An 18710-nucleotide genomic window follows, 5' to 3' on the forward strand; every position below is an offset into this window, starting at 1 on the left:
TGACCTCATCAGTTAGGAAACAGCCATTTTGCCGGGCACTTTAAGAGGACGTCAGTCGTTGATCCCGGAAGGCTGAAGGGGGACCAGGTCGGTGTTGAAAAGCGGGTCTCCCAATGTTTCCCTAATTAGCAAGACCAGAGAATTCGGGGGTTCGGCCTCCCCATTTGCCGTATTTGGAAAGATGGGGCCTCCAAAGAGCGGGATGGTTCTGATTTAAGAAATAGGGATAAAATCATTTCCGTATGTCTTATTTTTTTTAAAAAAAATACCGAAGTTCAAGTCCCAGGTACTTCATTCCAGGCGTGTGAAAGCGGACTATGATTACTTCGTGGAAAGGGAAAGACACATACAGTAATGCAAATTTAAAGCCTTCTTTGGCGTATCTTATTTCTTCTGCTTTCGAACTGAGTTCCTTTAGGTTAAAAACAGGTCTTGAGCCTAATATCTTCTTTTAAATGAACCCTTGCTTCTTTTAACTTTATTCTTCACGTCCTCCTCTCTCCTCCTGTGCAAATCTAAGCCTTGGTGTCAGACTAGCAGCTCCAGCGTGAGGTTTTCCTTGAAGGCAAATTAAAAAAATAATATTCAAACCTTTCATGGCATCTCCCAAATCTTATTTTTGTTCTACATTTTTTTAAAAATATACATTTTGTACATGTTTCTGGAAAAGTTTGCAGTGATAATTTCTTATTTGGCATCTTTTAGACACATGAATAGTTATACCATCATTTGTGATCTTTTAGAGATTAAAGACTGAAGCTGGTGTGCATGACCAGAACTCTTCTTAAAAATGAGTGAGCCAGAACTGTTGTTGGATTCCAATATTCGATTATGGGTGGTGCTTCCCATAGTCTTCATCACCTTCTTTGTGGGGATGATTCGTCACTATGTATCCATCCTTCTCCAGAGTGATAAAAAGCTTACTCAGGAACAAGTGTCTGACAGGTAAGAGGTGCCCTAAATAGTTGACAAGTGTCTCTTTAAATAATAATTATAATATACTATGTAGATTGATTATGGCACATGCTGGAGGATCTAGAGCTGCCATTTGCAAAAGATGGCACATATTATACTTCGTATCAGTTCTTCCTGTGGCTGTGTATATTTTATTAGGAAATCTGGGAGTATCCTTTGATCTTCCTTTGCTCCTAAGATACCCAATCACAGACTAGATTATGCCAAGTCTTGATGATATGTGCCTGAGACAGACAAATGTATTACTCTTTTAATACTTTTGCCACATATAATTATTCTTGCCATATATAACAACAGCAAAAGATCCAAGAATGAAAGATAGTGTTAATTTTTGTGATGGGCATCTACTTAGAAAGGTCTGCTTTAAATATGTAGTTTAAAATCAGTTCATGCTTGATAAATGAAATCAATAAATCTAAAGCACAATTGAGTTGATGCTGGAAAATTAAAAGAAAAAATTATACAACGAGGCTTGAATTATAAAATGTTTTGTATAGACATGGAGTTGAAAGGTGGTTGGTGAATGTGATAAGATCAAAACATGTTTGAAGTTTGCATGAGAATAAATAGAATGTTAGTGAATAGTTCAGCACTGATCACAGTGAAAGATAAAGATGTATGATACCCTCTTTATTGTTAGTTTATACATTGATAAATGTACAAAGGATGATTGTTATGTCATTAGGAGATGTAATGAATATTGATCATAGTAGAAATGGAGAATTTAAGAAGTTAATGTAGTAAAATAAATGATAAGATCAAGATTATTGGTGTTGAATGAATGTAGACTATATAAAATGAGTGACAGTACAAAAGAAGCATGGTTGAGGTGGTTTAGTCACATAAACTGAATGGTTGAAGATCAATCGCAAAACAGATAATTGAAGGAAAAATGAATGTGTTGAGATGAAAGAGAAGACTGATAAAGTTCTGTTTGGACGGAGTTGATGCAGACTGAACAAAGGGAGAAATGAAAATCTAAGGAACAAAATATAGTACACGTAGGCCTTGACTTATGACCATAATTGGGACAGAAATTTCTGTTCTAAGTTGTTGTAGTTGTAAGTCAAGTTGGTGTTGATTTTACAACAATTTTTGCAGTGAATGTTAAGCAAATCACCAGACATTTAGCAAATCCTGAAAATTCCCCAGTGGGTGTATTTTGCTGGAAATCAGCAGAAAAGATTGCAATGATCACGTGACCATAGGATACTCCAACTATTCATAATGTCAGCTAATTGGCAAGCGCTCAAATTTTAGTCACATGATCATGGGGTGATGCAAGAGTTGTAAATGCAAGTACAGATTATAAGTTACTTTTTCCAAGCTGTCATAATTTTGAATCATTATTAAAATAAATGGTTGTAAATTGAGGAATAACAATATATAAATCAGAGTATGGATGCAATGGAAGCTAATACAATTTGCCAGTGTAGAAAAGTATGGATTGAAGAGATATAGTGAAGGGTGCTAATGTAAAATGATTGAACCTTCAGACTCCTGGAAAGGAAAATTGAACTTTGTTACATGGGTTTGTTATATCTGGTGCAAAACAAACCCTGCATTCCACAATAGGAACATTATATCAATTTTCAAGCATGGAAGTAATAGTATAGAGATAAGGATTGGGGACATATTGCTACCTCAGGATCTGGATGAAAGAAGTATGACTTTTGCTTCATATCAGTGAATGCTGCAGACTATCAAATCATCTACTTATCAACTGAAATTGAAACTTGAACAGATAATGCAGTAAGACAGTGATTCAAAACATATAACCAAGAGTACACTACAATGAAAGAAAAAAAATAATCCAATTTTGGCAATGGTCAGGTCATGTTCTAGATGTAAATCCTATTATGGCAGAAATAAAGATGAGTTAATAATGTCTGGAATCCTTAAATATTACTGAATAGTTGCTATGGGCTAATGGTGTAATGTGTATGAGAAAAATCACCTATTATAGTAAGCATTCACTTGCTACTGCACCTAAAGGAAGTGCAAACAATTCCTATTTCCTAATGGCTTATTGCAAGTTGAATGGCTGTTCATGAAATAAATGAAACAGGCACCAAACTTCATTGCTGTTTATATGTCAGTAAGGATCTATGTATGATTTTATTTCCATAAAATAGCAGATTGATTCATATCTGTTAAGCTGTACCTTTGGATGTTTAAGGCTTATGTTATCTTAAACATAAAACTGTGTATGGAGGATGCAATTCATGCAAACATTATTAAAGGTAAATATAAAACATTGACAGTGTCAGCATAAAGGAATGAAATAGTTCTCAACTAACACAAGGTGACATATTGCTTCATGTATTTCCTTAATATTTTCAAGATGATGTTATTTGGTAAATGAAAACTAGTCTTGTTAAGGTCATTAAGATATTTTCTCACAGTTTGCCCAAATGTAACATACACGAGTGCATCTCTTTGCTGATTTCCTATTTTATTTTATGTAATGGCCTTGTTTTGTTTCAGCCAAGTTCTAATTCGAAGTAGAGTCCTCAGAGAAAATGGAAAGTACATTCCAAAGCAGGTGTGTAAGAGATTCCTATTTGTGAAATTGTCATTATTGTGTGTTGAAATTAAAGGCTATTGTGTATGTTTGCCTGATTGAGTAAACCAGATCTTCCAGTAATTGTGCTACTAATTGTGGTTCCCGTGCCAAATGAAATGAGAAATCCATCCCTCTCCAGTTAACTAGTTCCTGTTGAGAGAGAGAGAGAGAGAGAGAGAGAGAGAGAGAGAGATGCTCTCAGTATACATAAAAAGAAAAAAATACATTCATCAAGAATCATAAGATATAACACTTAGTGATAGTCACTAATAAGCAATCAAATCATACTAGGAAACACACAAAACAATATAAATTATAAAGATGCAAACAACATGGTTATAAGTGGGAGGAGATAGGTAATAGTAACGATGAGAAGAATAATAGTAATACAGTATTAGTGAATAATTTGACGGTGTTGTGGAAATTAGTTGTTTAGCAGAGTGATGGCATTCGGAGAAAAAATGTCCTTGTGTCTAGTTGTTTATTTAGAAACCAAAATAGAAAACGAAACAATTGATTCACATCTTTTGTCCTGATCAATAGGAATAGATTGGAGAACTTGCAGAGCTTGAAAATGGGTACAAGATGTGTTTAAATAGATTTGCTGTAGCTGCTATTGAATGGCTAATCTTTGGAAGTCATACAAGACCTAATTATGTTAGAGCTATAGGCTGTGGTGTGGGAAAAACCTATTCCCAGTAAAAATAAGGGTTAGGGTTAGGCTTCTTTGACATCAGGGCCAAAACCCAACATACAGTTAGACTCTCAGGGCTTCTCTACAGAAAGTGACCTTTACATTTGAACTTATTTTTGGAGCACAGTAAAATACATAGGAAAATCCTATTCCAAATAGAAATTAAATTAGTGTTAGAGTTACACAATTTAACCACAGGCTTAAATTTTCAAAGATTCTGGCAAATATGTGTGGGTGGCTTTTTTATGTTTGGACTTATTGCTACAGTAAAATGCATGGGAAAATCCCATTAATTAAACTGGGATTAGATTTGGGGTTAGGTTTCTGAAGTCAGGACTAAAAACTGATGTCAGGATTATTATTCACAGAGGGTCTCTAAGGAAAGTGGCATCAGGGTCCCAGCTTTTTCATTGGGATGTATTTGTGAGCATAGTAAAATGCATGAGAAAATGCCACTTCCAGGGAAAATTAAAATAGAGTTAGGGTTAGGCTTCCTTAAAAACAGAGCCAATAGCAACATCAGTGTTAGATGTACAGAGTGTCTCTAAGAAAAGTGAAGGTGACAGCTTTTCTTTTGGACTTAAAATTAAAGCTTTTCATTCCCACTTAAAATTTGGATGAGGGCTAGGCTTCCTAGAAGTCAGGTCTGAATATTGGCATCAGCGTTAGATTTATAGGGGTTCTCTAAGGAAAGTATGGGTGATAGTTTTTCATTGGGAACTTTTGTGGATCTTGAGAAAATACATGGGAAAATCCCATTCCCAGTGAAAATTAAACTATTATGGTTCAGTTTATGATTAGGATTAGGCTTCCTTGCAATCAGAGCCACTACCAACATCTGCGCCAAATGCACTGGTGGTGCAGTGGTTAAAATGCAGTATCGCAGTCAAACTCTGCCCACAGTCTGGAGTTCAATCTTGATGGGGCTCAAGGTTGACTCATCCTTTCATCCTTTCAAGATTGGTAAAATGAGGACCCAGATTGTTTGGGGGGGGACGGACAATATACAAATAATGCTTTTACATTGTAAACCACCCAGAGAGTGCTGTAAAGTGCTGTGGGGTGATATATAAGCCTAAATGCTATTGATATCAGAGTTAGGTTTTCCAAAAGTCCTTAAGGAAAGGGAGGATGACAGTTTTACATTCAAACTTATTTTGAACCTCAGTGAAACGCATGGGAAAATTATATTCCCAATGCAAATTAAACGAGTACTAGGATTAGGATTGGTGTTAAGATTAGGGTTCCTTGGAGTCAGGTCAGAAACTGACATTTATAGAGGTTCTCCATGAAAGTGAGGGTGACAGCTTTTCGTTTGGACTTATTTGGGGACCTCAGTAAAATGCATGAGGAAGTCCCATTCCTAGTGAAAATTAAACTAGGGATAGAGATAAGCTTTGGGTTACCCTTTTTTGAGGTCAGGGCCAAAAGTCAACACCAGACTTAGATTCACAGAGGCTCGTAAAGAAAATGAGGGTGACATCTTTCCATTTAGACTTATTTTTGGACTGCAGTAAAATGAATAGGAAGATTCTGTTCTGAGTAAAAATTAAACAAAAAAAGATATTGATTGCTTTGAGATTATTCTTAGAACATCAGTTCTCAGGAAGGTTAAATGTACTTCACTATCTTTAAAATGTAAAGTGTTTCTATTATTAATATGCACATCCAGGCCCAGGGAGCAATCAGATCTGACATCTGTTCATTTAAAATGATGAAGTATCAAAAGTAGGAAAGAGGACGATACTTCAGCCTTTTGTACCAAGTGCTATTTCTGAATGAAAAACCTGGTGATGAAATATCTAGCGAGATCTTCTTAAAAATGAATTTTGGTTGTTTTTGTTGTTGTTAGTTGCAAAGTTGTGTCTCATCGCAACCTCATGGACAATGTTCCTCCAAGCCTTCCTGTCCTCTATCAACCCCTGGAGTCCACTGCTTCAGTGACTCCATCCAGCCACCTCATTCTCTGTCGTCCCCTTCTTTTGCCCTCAATCGTTCCCAGCATTAGGCTCTTCTCCAGTGAGTCCTTCCTTCTCATTAGGTGGCCAAAGTATTTGAGTTTCATCTTTAGGATCTGGCCTTCTAAAGAGCAGTCAGGGTTGATCTCCTCTAGGAGTGATCAGTTTGATCGCCTTGCAGTCCAAGGGATTCGCAGGAGTCTTCTCCAGCACCATAGTTCAAAGGCCTTAAATATTACTAACTGAAGAACTGGGAACACCATACATTATGAAAGATGTAATCAGCTGCTTTTTCGTTTATGCTGTGTATAAACTGAGTGTCAAATCAATATCAAGAAAAAGAAAAAAATATGAAATAATGCAATACGTTTATGTTGGAAAATGCTGGAGATGACCTTTAAGTCCAGGAAACAGCCTGTGAGAAAGGCCAGATCACAAAACAGACTCCCATACTGTCTGGAGGTATACTTTCTTAATATAGGGTCTAGTAATGCACTCATGTTATCCAAGGTACACAGCCACTCTTTAAGCAGTCTTTTAACATTTTGCCTGCTGTACTATCTATACCTGCAGCTTTGCTATGATTAAAGTTTCTCATATTTATGACCTTTTTGTAATTTTTTTAATGCATTTCTTTGACTTCTACTATTTTATTTTTCTGGAAGATCGTTGTTTAGCCCTTTTTATCCACTTCCATTTTTTAATTGTTATTACTGTGTATTATCTCAGCATTTAATATTAACCATTCCTTAATTTTTGTAGCTTTTTCAGTATAACAATTTATCTCATTGCAGCTATCACATTTTTACATCCAGTTTTCCTTATTCACAGGTCTTTCACTTCTTCATTCTAGCAATATTTAAGCTAACATATTTTCTGTTAGCATAACTATACACTCTTCCTGACATACTGGAACATAGTTTTACAGCCTTCCCATAACATCCACTTTCTAGTTAGCCTGTGTGAGATTAAACCCGGTCTTTGATAAATGTTGTCTTTTTTCCTTCAGTCCTTTCTGACCCGGAAATATTATTTCAATAATCCTGATGATGGGTTCTTTAAGAAAACTAAAAGAAAGGTAGTGCCTCCTTCTCCAATGACAGGTATGTAAGAAGCCTTCCTGAAATAGTTTTATTAATGTTATTAGAAACATTTAGTTTTGTTTCAGGCTTAGAAATAGCTATTGATTTGATGGCTGATTTATTTAGAAAAATAAAACAAGCTAGATATCTTGTGTGCTTTCTGCTTTAGTCCTTGAAAATCCTGCAGGATCATCTAAAGAAGTGTGGTTTTCCTTTATTCATTATGTATCTCAAATAACACATAATATTAAGAGCTCAGAATACTTGAAAGTAACATATGGTTGAATGGTCCAGTAATTTACATTGTGATTATGCTTTCTATTGTATATTAGCCAAACACTGACTATAGTTTAGATTATGATATAAGCAAAGCATTCTATAGTCTGAAATGGGCTTGTTTTACAGTGGCATACTTCAAATACAGTCTAGTTTGACATTCTGGTTTGCTGGTTTTCAAGCAGCCTGTGTTGTCCTACCAAATAGAGGCTGCTCTCTGGAGTAGATGCATTCTGTCAACAACATTTCTGCAATTCTGGGATTCCACACATATAGGGAATTAACTTGAGCACTGATAAATTGAACAATCTTTTAGGCGTGAGGTTCTCACCTCAGTCATCATAGTTTTCCCCTATCAGTTTAAAATTTAAATGAATTAAACAGTAAGTGGCATAGATATCTAACCTCCAGAACAGAGTCACTGTGTGGCCTCTACTTTAGAGTGCTAAAGTAATCTATAGGATTGACAATGTGGTCAATGTGGCTAAAGCTTTCAAACAAATGTAGTTACTATCATTTGTATGAACTTCCTTCTAATTGTTTTGCAAGAACAACACACTCCAGGTTCTTGAATGGGATAAATTTGGAGCAGTTTGTGCAATTTCAGATTCTGAACCTAACAATTAACACTTTGCTACTGTTTACTATTTTAAAAGCTACTTTGCCGCATTCATATCCTTAAAATGAAAGACAGTTAAAAATAACAACTGAGATCTATTAATTTATGTATGTACAACCTAAGAGTACTCATACATTACTCTCTTTTAAACATTAATTTTAGAACAATTCCAAATGAATTTAGATTAAAAAAAAGAAAAAAAGAAAAGCCACTTATTAATTTGAGTAAAATCAATTAATAGGCTGTTTATGAAAGATCCAAAAATGTTTCAGTGTTAGCTTGGTGTACCTGGAGAAATTTCAAGAGATATTGACAATATTTACAAGAAATGTAGCCTATAGATAGGCCAACAGGCCAGTCATTCTCAAAAAGCAAATTTAAATACTATTTGTCCTGAGAGTGACTCATCCAAAGTCAATCAGTGACCTTCTGTGAGTGAGAGTGGACTACTCTTAACACTTTAATCATTGTACTACACTGGCTTGCTACATATTAAAATGAAGATTAAGTCAGGGTGATCTTTTGTTTTATTCTGTTTTTATACTCAAAGCTTTTCAGAAATCCAACAGTGGAGGCAAACTGCCATATATTCACTTCAACTTTTGTTTTTCTTGCAGATCCTACCATGCTGACAGATATGATGAAGGGGAATGTAACAAATGTGTTACCTATGATTTTAATTGGTGGTTGGATCAACATGACCTTCTCAGGCTTTGTCACAAGTGAGTGTCAATCTAGGGTTCTGAACTTACACAGTCAAAAACCTTTGAAATACTTTGCATGCAGATGCAATAAAATGCGTTCTATAGTTCCTCACCAATGCGGTTGGGGGGAGGTGTTGTTAATATTTTTTTTATTAAGTACCATCAAGTGAGTGTCAACTCTTAGGAACAACATAGATTTTTTCAGTTTCTAAGCTAGTCTCTCAACTGTGCACCCATTACTCCTGTAATTGAATCCATTCACCTTGCTGATGGTCTTCCTCTTTCTCTTCACCCTTTCTAACAATAGAGCCTTGACGTAGTTTATCTGAAGTATGATAATTGGAGTCTCGAGTGAAAATTTTGGTTTGATGTATTGGATGATACATTTGTTGTTTTTTGGTGGAATATTTATTGCATAAATGTTGCATAAAGATGTTCTTCCTTTTGGAAGTAATTGATCTATGTATGTGATACACAATTTAGCTTACTATTCTTGTTTGCCAATACTATACACTAGCCAAACTGCTTCTGCTTTATTCTTGTATTAATTTGCACTTTTCTTGACAGCATATATGTAGTACTTGTCAGGGTGGATAAAAATTGATGATTTAAAAAAAATAAAAAGAAATAGGATTTTTAAATTTTAAATTGGATTTTTTAAATTTTAAATTGGATGTTTTTATTTTTATCAATTTTATTTTAATAAAATGCTTTTGGAATAAAAATCTATCTAAAAATGGTTTTCTATTTAAGATACAATAATAATTCAGTTTATTCAGCAGGAAATGGAGCTTAGTTATGTAGCATGAGGCTGTATATATTCTGCATTATTGGGACTGTCAGTGAGTCAACGGCAGGTCAGAGGAGGAGCCATTGTGGGACAGAGATGACAGTTGCTCTTTAAAAATTATGATTTAAATTGAGTTAATGTAAATGAAGCCTTTTTACTAGCAATTTAAATCATGATTTAAATTGACTTGATTTAAATCAAATCCACCCTGGCACTTGTTAATTTAATTTGCTTTGTTTTAAGAGATATTTGCTTTCTACTTTGTGCATTTCCTCTGCTTACTCTATTTTTTGAATTTTTCTTGCCTTTCTGTTTTTCAATTTTCCATTTTTTTGTTTTGTTTTCAGTTATGGAAAGTTCTGCTTTAAACAACTTCTCATAATATCTCTCCTTTTCTAAGGCAATGTGCCATACAGAATAGTTCTCTTTTTAACAGACCTTTTTTTTAAACGTTTGCAGCAAAAGTCCCTTTTCCTCTGACATTGCGTTTTAAACCAATGCTACAACAGGGTATTGAATTGCTTACCTTGGATGCATCTTGGTAAGAGTTTTTCATTGTTTGACCTTATTTGAAGCAGATCTAGAATCTTGTACACAGGGCCTTATTACTTAAATAACACTTAATTTCTTTGATATATTAGGGTAAGCTCAGCTTCTTGGTATTTTCTAAATGTCTTTGGACTTCGAAGCATTTATACCCTCATTCTTGGCCAAGATAATGGTAAGTTATTTTCTGTTCATTTAAATTAAAAGTTTTACAGAGAGACAAGAGAAAATTTGAGTCAAATGTAGTTACTGTTTCCTCAGAAGATTACTAATCAGTTAACCTTTTGAAGGAGTCATGACCTGACATAAATTACATCCATTCAAGGAAATACTTGTTTGTAGCTTCAATTCAAAAGGATTGTGACAAATCCAATTCATACATACTATACAATTTGGAATTCACAATTATTATTTTTCTACCCTAAAAAGGTTTCTCACTGCTGACTCTAATTGAAATAATTTTAGTGTTATGATTGCAAATCAAATTACTCGTGCTAGTATCCTCTGCAAATTAAAATGTACTTCCTTAGCTCTACTTAGGTGTAAAGCTTTTAATCTTCAGTTTAATGCTAAAGAAAACTGAGCCTATTGTTTATACATAATTGGGTGAACATGGAAACAATATTTCATTACTTACAGAGATGAATGTTGGCTTATCACTTTCCGAAATGTCTTTTCTGTTAGTATGCTTGTAGAGCATACTATAATAATCCACTTGTTTTCATATTTCTAGCTGCTGATCAGTCCAGAGTAATGCAGGAGCAGATGACAGGAGCAGCCATGGCCATGCCTGCAGATACCAATAAAGCATTCAAGGTACAAGACTTTTATCCAGCTGCTGAAATTAATTCTTCAAATCATAGGTAGCATTTCCTTGAATGTACAGGGGAAATGCCTTTAAAGAAAGAATAGCTATAGAGCCGTTATGGCGAACCTTTGGCCAGCTGCTCTTCCGGGTTTCGCCACACGCATGCACGCCAGATAGCTGTTCTCTTCTGGGTTCTGGCATGCACAATTCAGAGCAGCAACCAAGCTCAACAAACTTGATCAGTGCTTTGGAGAATTTGGGAAGAAACTCACATGACTGAATTTGTTTAAGTTGTGGACACAAGAGAAATATGAGGAATTGACTGGGTAATCTATAGAGCTACTTCAGTGTTTATTTTTATTGAGAGAAAACAACATCGAAGTCCCTATGAATCTTATTTGGATAAAAGTGATGTGTTACGCAAAATGGGGCCATGGTTATATGTCAAGCATTGGCATTGACTGACATATTGGCCAAGACGATGGCTGGTTAAATGTGCAGGCTGTTTTTAAACAAGTTAATCATTGATCTATACCCAACTGCTCAAATTTAGACTCCTAAGACATGATATTGAATAAGACCTTGCCATAAATTTCAAAAGAGCCAGTGTAGCTATTGGGTGTGTTCTACTGGTCCTATCAGTGCTCTTTCTTTGCCATTACAGACAGAATGGGAGGCTCTAGAACTGACTGACCATCAGTGGGCACTGGAGGATGTTGAGGAAGAACTCATGGCTAAAGATCTCCGCTTTGAAGGCATGTTTAAGGAAGAATTGCAGACATCCATGTTCTGAGGACCTTTATTTGGTTGACATTAAATCAGTTATGTTTAATATCAGAAGTGTGTCCTTATTGATGATCAGAATAAATTTGATCAGAATTTCTGTGAATTATGTTGCTGCAGGAAAAAGTCTTGCTTCAAGAGCATCTCCTGAGATTAACTGATGTTTTCTGAGTTATCTTAGAACTTGTGCTGATAGTTCTTCATTGAGCAGATGTAAAGTACTAAACTTTTAGCCCAAGCCACACTCATTGGAAAAAAAATTTATACGTTGTGGATAGCAGAAATGTATTAAGAATTCAATACACTGCTGCCGTATTTGTTAAATGTCACTGTTTCCCAAAAGATGGTTTAACACTGAAGTTCCTTGACAGCTAGGGCTTAACCCCACTACATTTGAGAAACTACCTATCCTTAAAAACTTGAATTTAAGTGGAATTTGGTTATCCAAATGTTCAAGTTACTAGAAAGTCTTGGAGCTTGTCCAAGAGCTGGATGAAGATTCACTTTTTCCTTTCTAACTTTTCTCTTGTCATCTAGGTAAACAAAGTAACTGAATGCTGTTACCAAAATGGAAAGTAAATAAATTTCACTGTAGTAAATATCACTCACTAGAATAACTTGGACTTTAATTTTAGAATGGAATACTATTAAAGTATGGATTAGAATCAGATAAATTACTTTTTTATTGAGATATGTTTTGATGGATTTTAGATCTATAGAAAATGGGCTTTAGGTCTTAAACTAATCCATCAAACATTTAAATTTTTAACATGTATATGAAATAAGATTATTATGTTCATAGCTTTTGGAGTAAAGAATGTTGTGTGTATAAACACAATGATGCATGTCCTGAGTTTACAAGGCTAAAGCCAGGTTGATTGAATCGTTTTCTTTAGGTACCAGCCAAATATTATACGTGGCTGTAGCTCAGTTGTCAATCTATGACACTAAAGTAGAAGTGCATTAAAAGATGATTTAAGATTTTTTTAACAGTGTGGTGTATGTACAGAATTTCCAATATTTCCTATTATAATGTTTCAAAATATCATTGGCCTTGATCTACGCTTGATAAGGCTGCAGCCCCATGAATTTCCCAACTAGTGAGACCTTTGCTGAGAGTTCTGAGAATTGATACGCAGACAGTTGTTGAATTATGCTATATCATTATTCTATTCATCAGTAGAATAACAACAAGAATTCATTTCAGCTATGAAATGGCAGTGCTATATAGCAAGGAAAATGAATAAGCCCATGGATCACAGTATCCCAATGGAAACCTGTGGGGATGCATGTTACATTTAATACCTTTGCAGTCCTTTTTCTGTCACAAACTAAAAACAGAAATGAGAGGCAACTCTATCCTTCTCAGTGCGTGGCAAACCAGTGGTAAACGTATATGAAACCCACCTCTGCATCTGAGGTATAGATAATTATATATAAAAAATCCATCTTCCTGGTAATTATAAAGCAAATCACTGACATGATGGCCTCAATTTTGCAGCCTTTTTTGTCACGGTCGTTAAGCAAATGCTATAGTCATAAAGCCACCACTCCAGTTATTAAGCAAATGTCACAGTCTTTAAATGAACCAATTATTCACTTAGAGACAGCTTTTGCAAAAAAAATGGAAGTAAACCTCAGGTTTCAGCAAAATTGTCATAAATTGTGGTTACAGGACTCCAGGATGCTGCAAACAGCCATAAATGCAGGGCACCCAAAACGCAGTTATGTAACTGTGTGTGTGTGTGTGTGTGTTTCTGTTAAAAAGGAGTTGTAAATATCTTTGGGAAAAGGGGGGGGGTCCTAGTGGAACTTTGAACGGTCGTTAAATGACTAGTCATAAATGGAGGACTTACCTGTATTTTCTTTGTATGAAGAGAGGTCACAAGAAGTCAATTGCAACAATTGCCAACAATCGAGCTAGAAACCAAGCTATAGGTCAGCGATGGCGAACCTTTTTTGGCTCGCGTGCCATAAGTGGGAGGAGCGCTGGGGGGTCGTGTGCGGGCATGCTGCACCCATAATGCAATGCACGCGCTACAGGTGCTTCCCCCCATTTTTTGCATGTTTTTTCGCCCTCCCCAGGCTCCAGAGACTGGGGAGCACGAAAACAGCCTCCCCTACCCCCCTGGATGCCCTCTGGAGGCTTCAGGGACCTTCAGGAGGCTTCCCTGAAGCTTCTGGAGCAGTCAAAATCACCCTCCGAGCAAACTGGAAGTCCGTTCCTGAACTTTCAGTTTGCCTGTAGGGCCAGTTTTTTGCGCTCCGGAGGCTTCAGGGAAGCTCATGAAGCCTCCGGGGGGGGGAGGCTCTTTTCACCCTCCCTAGGCTCCTATAAAGCCTTTGGAGCCTGGGGAGGGCGAAAAATGGCTTTAAAAAAGGATGAACTCAGCTGGCCAGCGCACGGATGCGCGCTGGCCAGCTAACGGCAGCACCTCGCATGCCCTTGGAAATGGCTCCGCGTGTCACCTGTGGCACGCGTTCCATAGGTTCACCATCACTGCTATAGGTAATGCACTGTATACAGAATTCTCTATGCCACCCCACAGAAAATTAAGGGGAAAATAGCCTTTTCCCATTCTGGATGTGGATAACACTAAATTACGTACCGTATGTGTGTAGAACATTCACTGGTTTCTTTATTGACATATTTCTAAGGTAACAATGTTTCCACTTAAATTATGTTGATATTTGTATATGTTTCTTACAAAAGTGGGCCTTACTTGAAGTACTAAAAATATTTATGCCCTTAACGCATGGCCTATTTTTGGCAAAAACAAAATAAATTAAGTCCATTAATACTTTTTATAGTCATTATCATCTGATAAAGAGCATCCCGATGCCAACTGTTTTCTTCAATGATCAACAATAGTATTTTACCCCTAAAAAGGCTATGATAATATGTGAAAGCTAAAAAACGCACCAAATCTTTAATTTCATTCCAAATAAAAAACAGAGGGTTGGAGGGGTGTTCTTTTAAACTATACATTTATGATCACAATGAATTACACATTTTTTCTCCTTTCTGTCCTGTCTGACATGAAAGCAGATGTGTAGCTTGCTTCCCCAGAGAAAACCATGGAGTAAATATCTTGATGCACAAGATCCTACGATTAATGAATCTTTAGATATAAGATATACGTAGATTATTTCATTCCCCCACCAGTCAGTTTCGTTATTAGTGTTTATCTATTTTGTGTTTCCTTCTGTGAAATTCATCCCATTATTCAAAACGTTTTTTTTTTCTGGTTTAAAGACGTGTGCATCTTCTGCTTGGCAAAAATTTGCAAGTAAACATGACTTAAATCATTATGTCACAAGATGGCTTATATGCAGTATCTTTTTTGCAATGGAAAATTACCTTGAAGGGCAAGCAAAAGCAGTAGCATTTGATTGATCTACTGTTCATTATTCTACAGAGAAGAAAAAAGAAACTCCATGCCAATATTGTAAGTTGCTTACTTTAATTGTGCATCTGGTCAGGATTGCTTGCATGGTTTTAAAATGTTACTAACAAATCTTAAAAATAGCTCACACTTTACACCACCTGCCTAGTGAAGCTGGTGCAAGGTGGAGCTGTTTAATCTGTATTCCTCTTCCATATCCAACAAGGTTTCAATGATAGCTTCATCTTCAGGGCTGTGTTCTAGGACCTTCCTGAAAGTGGTCCTCTCACCCAGATGGACAGCTGAGGATTCGCCTACAGAAAAAAAAAAAGTGCATAAAAGGCTAGTAATTTACTTCAGATCCTTCAAAATATCAGAATGATGTTTTCTCATTCTGAAGAGGCTAAAAAGTTTCAAATTGAATTCCAATTGTCAAAATGTCAGAATACAGCAGTTATAAAGCCACCACTCCAGTTATTAAGTATCCTTTTTTTTTTGGTATTTATTTGTATTTGGTATTCATTTTTTACTTTAACAATTACAAAAACTCTTCTCGCATCTATTGTAATGGTGTTTGCTATTTCAAATATGGATGGGATACATTTGGGTGGGCTTACAGGTTTGTGAAAAGCTAATGAAGTAAAGCAAGAATCTAACACACATTTATGGAAACCAGTTCACATATTTCTACCCACTTTTAAGGTTGTGCTTTTCAAGCCAATGCAACATTAGCAATTGCAATTTTTTTCAGAGCATGGCTTTTTAAAAAAAAATCCTTATCTTGCATTCATTTTGTGCTTGACATCCATATTAAAACAATATAAATGGATAAATCTGCAGAAAACTTAATGTGCATATTCTTTTTGCTTCTTTAAGCATGCAGTGCTAATTCCCTTCATAGAACCAAATTTAAAAAAGCTATGGAGCAGAGGACATATTGCTTACCAGCAGACATATCTTCATGATCCTTTGGATTCTCTGGAGGAACATCACAGGAAATTAGGTTTGTTTCTGACTTCATGGATCGTTCATCAGTTTTGCTGAACAGCATAAAAACACTTTAACTGAACACAAGACCAGGACATTTCCCATTGTAAGAGAAACATTTGAAAACAAGCCAATCATTGTCACAAATGAAAATAAAATTTATCCCAGTATTCAAGTAATAGCGATATCTCAATTTTCACTTATGCTATCCAAATTCATTCAGTGTAGCCATTTTTATATTTTAAGGCATAAGACCATTTAAATTGTGCCTAGTAAGGTGTAAAGATGTTTCCCTGAGCACTTTCCCAAGCTGCTTTTTCGATGACTTCTTAGTTTTACTTTAACATATTTTTATATACATTTTTTAAGTACTGCATCATTATAAAAATAAAAGCTTTTTGAAAAAAAATGCTTCTTAGTTTGAATTTGGTTATTAGAAATTCTGTTGATCTCTATTAAAATACAAACCGGGCAACTTTTGCCTCTATTCCCTTACCACAACAAGTACCTGTTTTATTGTTTTTTTTAATATGTGGCTTGCTCTTTGGGTAATGATCATGAGGAAGGGAACTAATAAAAATAGAATACTAGTGAAATACGCGATGATAATTTTAAAAAGTTATATAATGATTGTGCTGTTTATTTAGGGGCCTTTTGATATCATTATCCTGCCGCATGATGGGTATGATCAATTCCATCTTGTCTGGTATGGAAGTCCACATTTCACAGAATAAGGAACATTGATTCAAAGGACTGGACATTTTTACCCCCATAGAGGTAAAGAGCACACACTAGGAAGTTTTGAGCGCCACCTGTCCTCTTAAGGATGTCTTGCAAAGCCTACTTTCTTAAAATAGCATCTTAGTCATCGAGATTTCATCTGGAAACTGATACTAGTTCATCCTGTTTCAGTTTACAATGAATAAAAATGTATCTGCCTGCTGGTAGGAAACCAATAGGGAGTACTCATTTTCTCTTGGCAATATATTCCAGAGTTGATGAGCTGAGTGAGATAGCAAATTTTGACCAGCAAATTAGGTTATGGTATATGCTTTGATTTTGCTTTGCGTTTTTTTACCATTTGATCTTGGGCACCAAAATGCCTGGAGTCAGTTATAGCAACTACCCTGTTCTTGATTAGCAGGAACCAAAGTTGTCAAAACAAATTTACATGCTGCTCATAATATCACAAATCAAGCCTGTAATGGCAAAGCATACCTTACTTGTCCTTTCTTCCATCTCTCACTGTCTTGTAGGCTGATAAAATACTGCTTGTCAGCCATAAAGATTGGAGTGTGCAACCATGTATTTTCCTTGCTCATCAATGGTTCCCGTTTGGTACATGTAATACTCGAGGTTACCGTCACTGGAAAGAGATTTGACCTAAGGAGGGGATTCTCTTTTTCAGGAGAGGAGATGGCTGAAGATGGCTGGGGGCCATATACAGTAGGAGAGATTACCTCTCTCTTAGAATTAAAGATATCTACATTATGGGGTGTAGAAAGTTGCACTATTGGCAAATCGGAGTCCTGGTTGTTGCTGGTATCTTGGGAAGGAAGGAAAGGAATGGAGAGATCTTCCATTGCTCGATCAATAGCTGCTGCTAGCTCCTTACGGCACCTACTTAACTTTTCAGACATCTCACCTGAAAGGGAAAAATAACTAATTGTCCAGAAGTCTGATTGCTTATAGAAAGTTGTAATTGGAGCAAACATTTAATATTCCTCTGCCAGGCCCCTCCTAAAACTTGTAGACAGTATTTGGTCATTCATCTAAAAATAACATTGGGAGGATTTACACCTCACACTAAGGCATGGCTTTCAACATAATAGTAAACCAAAGCATTTTGTCAAAGAGGATATGATATTATTTTAGCCTAAAATGCACACTGTATTTGGACATAGCATAGAGACTATTTAGAGTTATAAATGGCCACACTTTATAACATGTAGGCTGTGAAAATTGCAAAAAATGATTTATAAAAATCCAGATAATAGCAGTTTGGGGAGCAGGTAATTTACAAACCTTCATTAAACAGAGGCAGTACATTATTAATCACATTTTTGGCTTAATTCTTATCTGATCATAGCCATACCATATGTTGGTACACTTGTTTAGCAATGTCTGAATCAGGTCATTGATCTCTCCCACTCTTCCTCAATATTTGGAGGACACCCATCTCCCCCATAGAGAGATTTGCTGAACTATGACTAAGTGTGATACATGAGTGCATATCTTTACAACAGATCTACTTCTGAGTATAACAAACACACAGAGACATAAATTTTAGATTTCTTCATAAAATACAAATACCTAAGCAACCTGCTTGTGACAATATAATCAAAATGTGAGGGATGCCTAATCTATATTAAGGGTTTTATAACCAGTGACCCTTGTAATCCAAGTTTGGGATCCACCAGACCTGTTTATCAAGGGTTCCCAATTGCAAAGCAAGTACAAGGTAAAAGAGCAATTGCACAAATCCTTTTGTTTAGCAAGAAGGTCATAAGCTGAATTGAAAGCTCCCCAGCTAAGA

General features: G+C 35.9%; 2 protein-coding genes across 3 annotated transcripts; one reads left to right on the top strand and one right to left on the bottom strand.

Moving 5' to 3' along the window:
- Nucleotides 1–13: 13 nt before the first annotated feature.
- Nucleotides 14–11855, top strand: EMC3 (ER membrane protein complex subunit 3). 2 transcript variants are annotated; one of them, XM_032209931.1, is made up of 9 exons: nucleotides 14–87; nucleotides 744–945; nucleotides 3463–3520; nucleotides 7203–7296; nucleotides 8788–8892; nucleotides 10124–10205; nucleotides 10306–10385; nucleotides 10944–11026; nucleotides 11683–11855. In XM_032209931.1, the coding sequence occupies exons 2-9, from the start codon at nucleotides 791–793 to the stop codon at nucleotides 11809–11811; spliced, it is 786 nt and encodes a 261-aa protein (XP_032065822.1). In that variant the 5' UTR covers nucleotides 14–87; nucleotides 744–790; the 3' UTR covers nucleotides 11812–11855. The 2 variants fall into 2 exon arrangements, with proteins under 2 accessions (XP_032065822.1, XP_032065823.1); XM_032209932.1 differs by lacking the exon at nucleotides 14–87 and adding an exon at nucleotides 94–351.
- Nucleotides 11856–14203: 2348 nt separating this feature from the next.
- Nucleotides 14204–17835, bottom strand: C2H3orf62 (chromosome 2 C3orf62 homolog). The gene is made up of 3 exons (XM_032239078.1): nucleotides 17393–17835; nucleotides 16092–16227; nucleotides 14204–15538 (listed from the first exon to the last, which is right to left on the bottom strand). Exons 1-3 carry the CDS (start codon nucleotides 17812–17814, stop codon nucleotides 15353–15355), a joined length of 744 nt encoding a protein of 247 aa, XP_032094969.1. The 5' UTR covers nucleotides 17815–17835; the 3' UTR covers nucleotides 14204–15352.
- Between the last annotated feature and the right edge of the window lie 875 nt (nucleotides 17836–18710).

This window comes from Thamnophis elegans, chromosome 2 (genome assembly GCF_009769535.1).
Source record: "Thamnophis elegans isolate rThaEle1 chromosome 2, rThaEle1.pri, whole genome shotgun sequence".
Classification (NCBI taxonomy): Eukaryota; Metazoa; Chordata; class Lepidosauria; order Squamata; family Colubridae; genus Thamnophis; species Thamnophis elegans.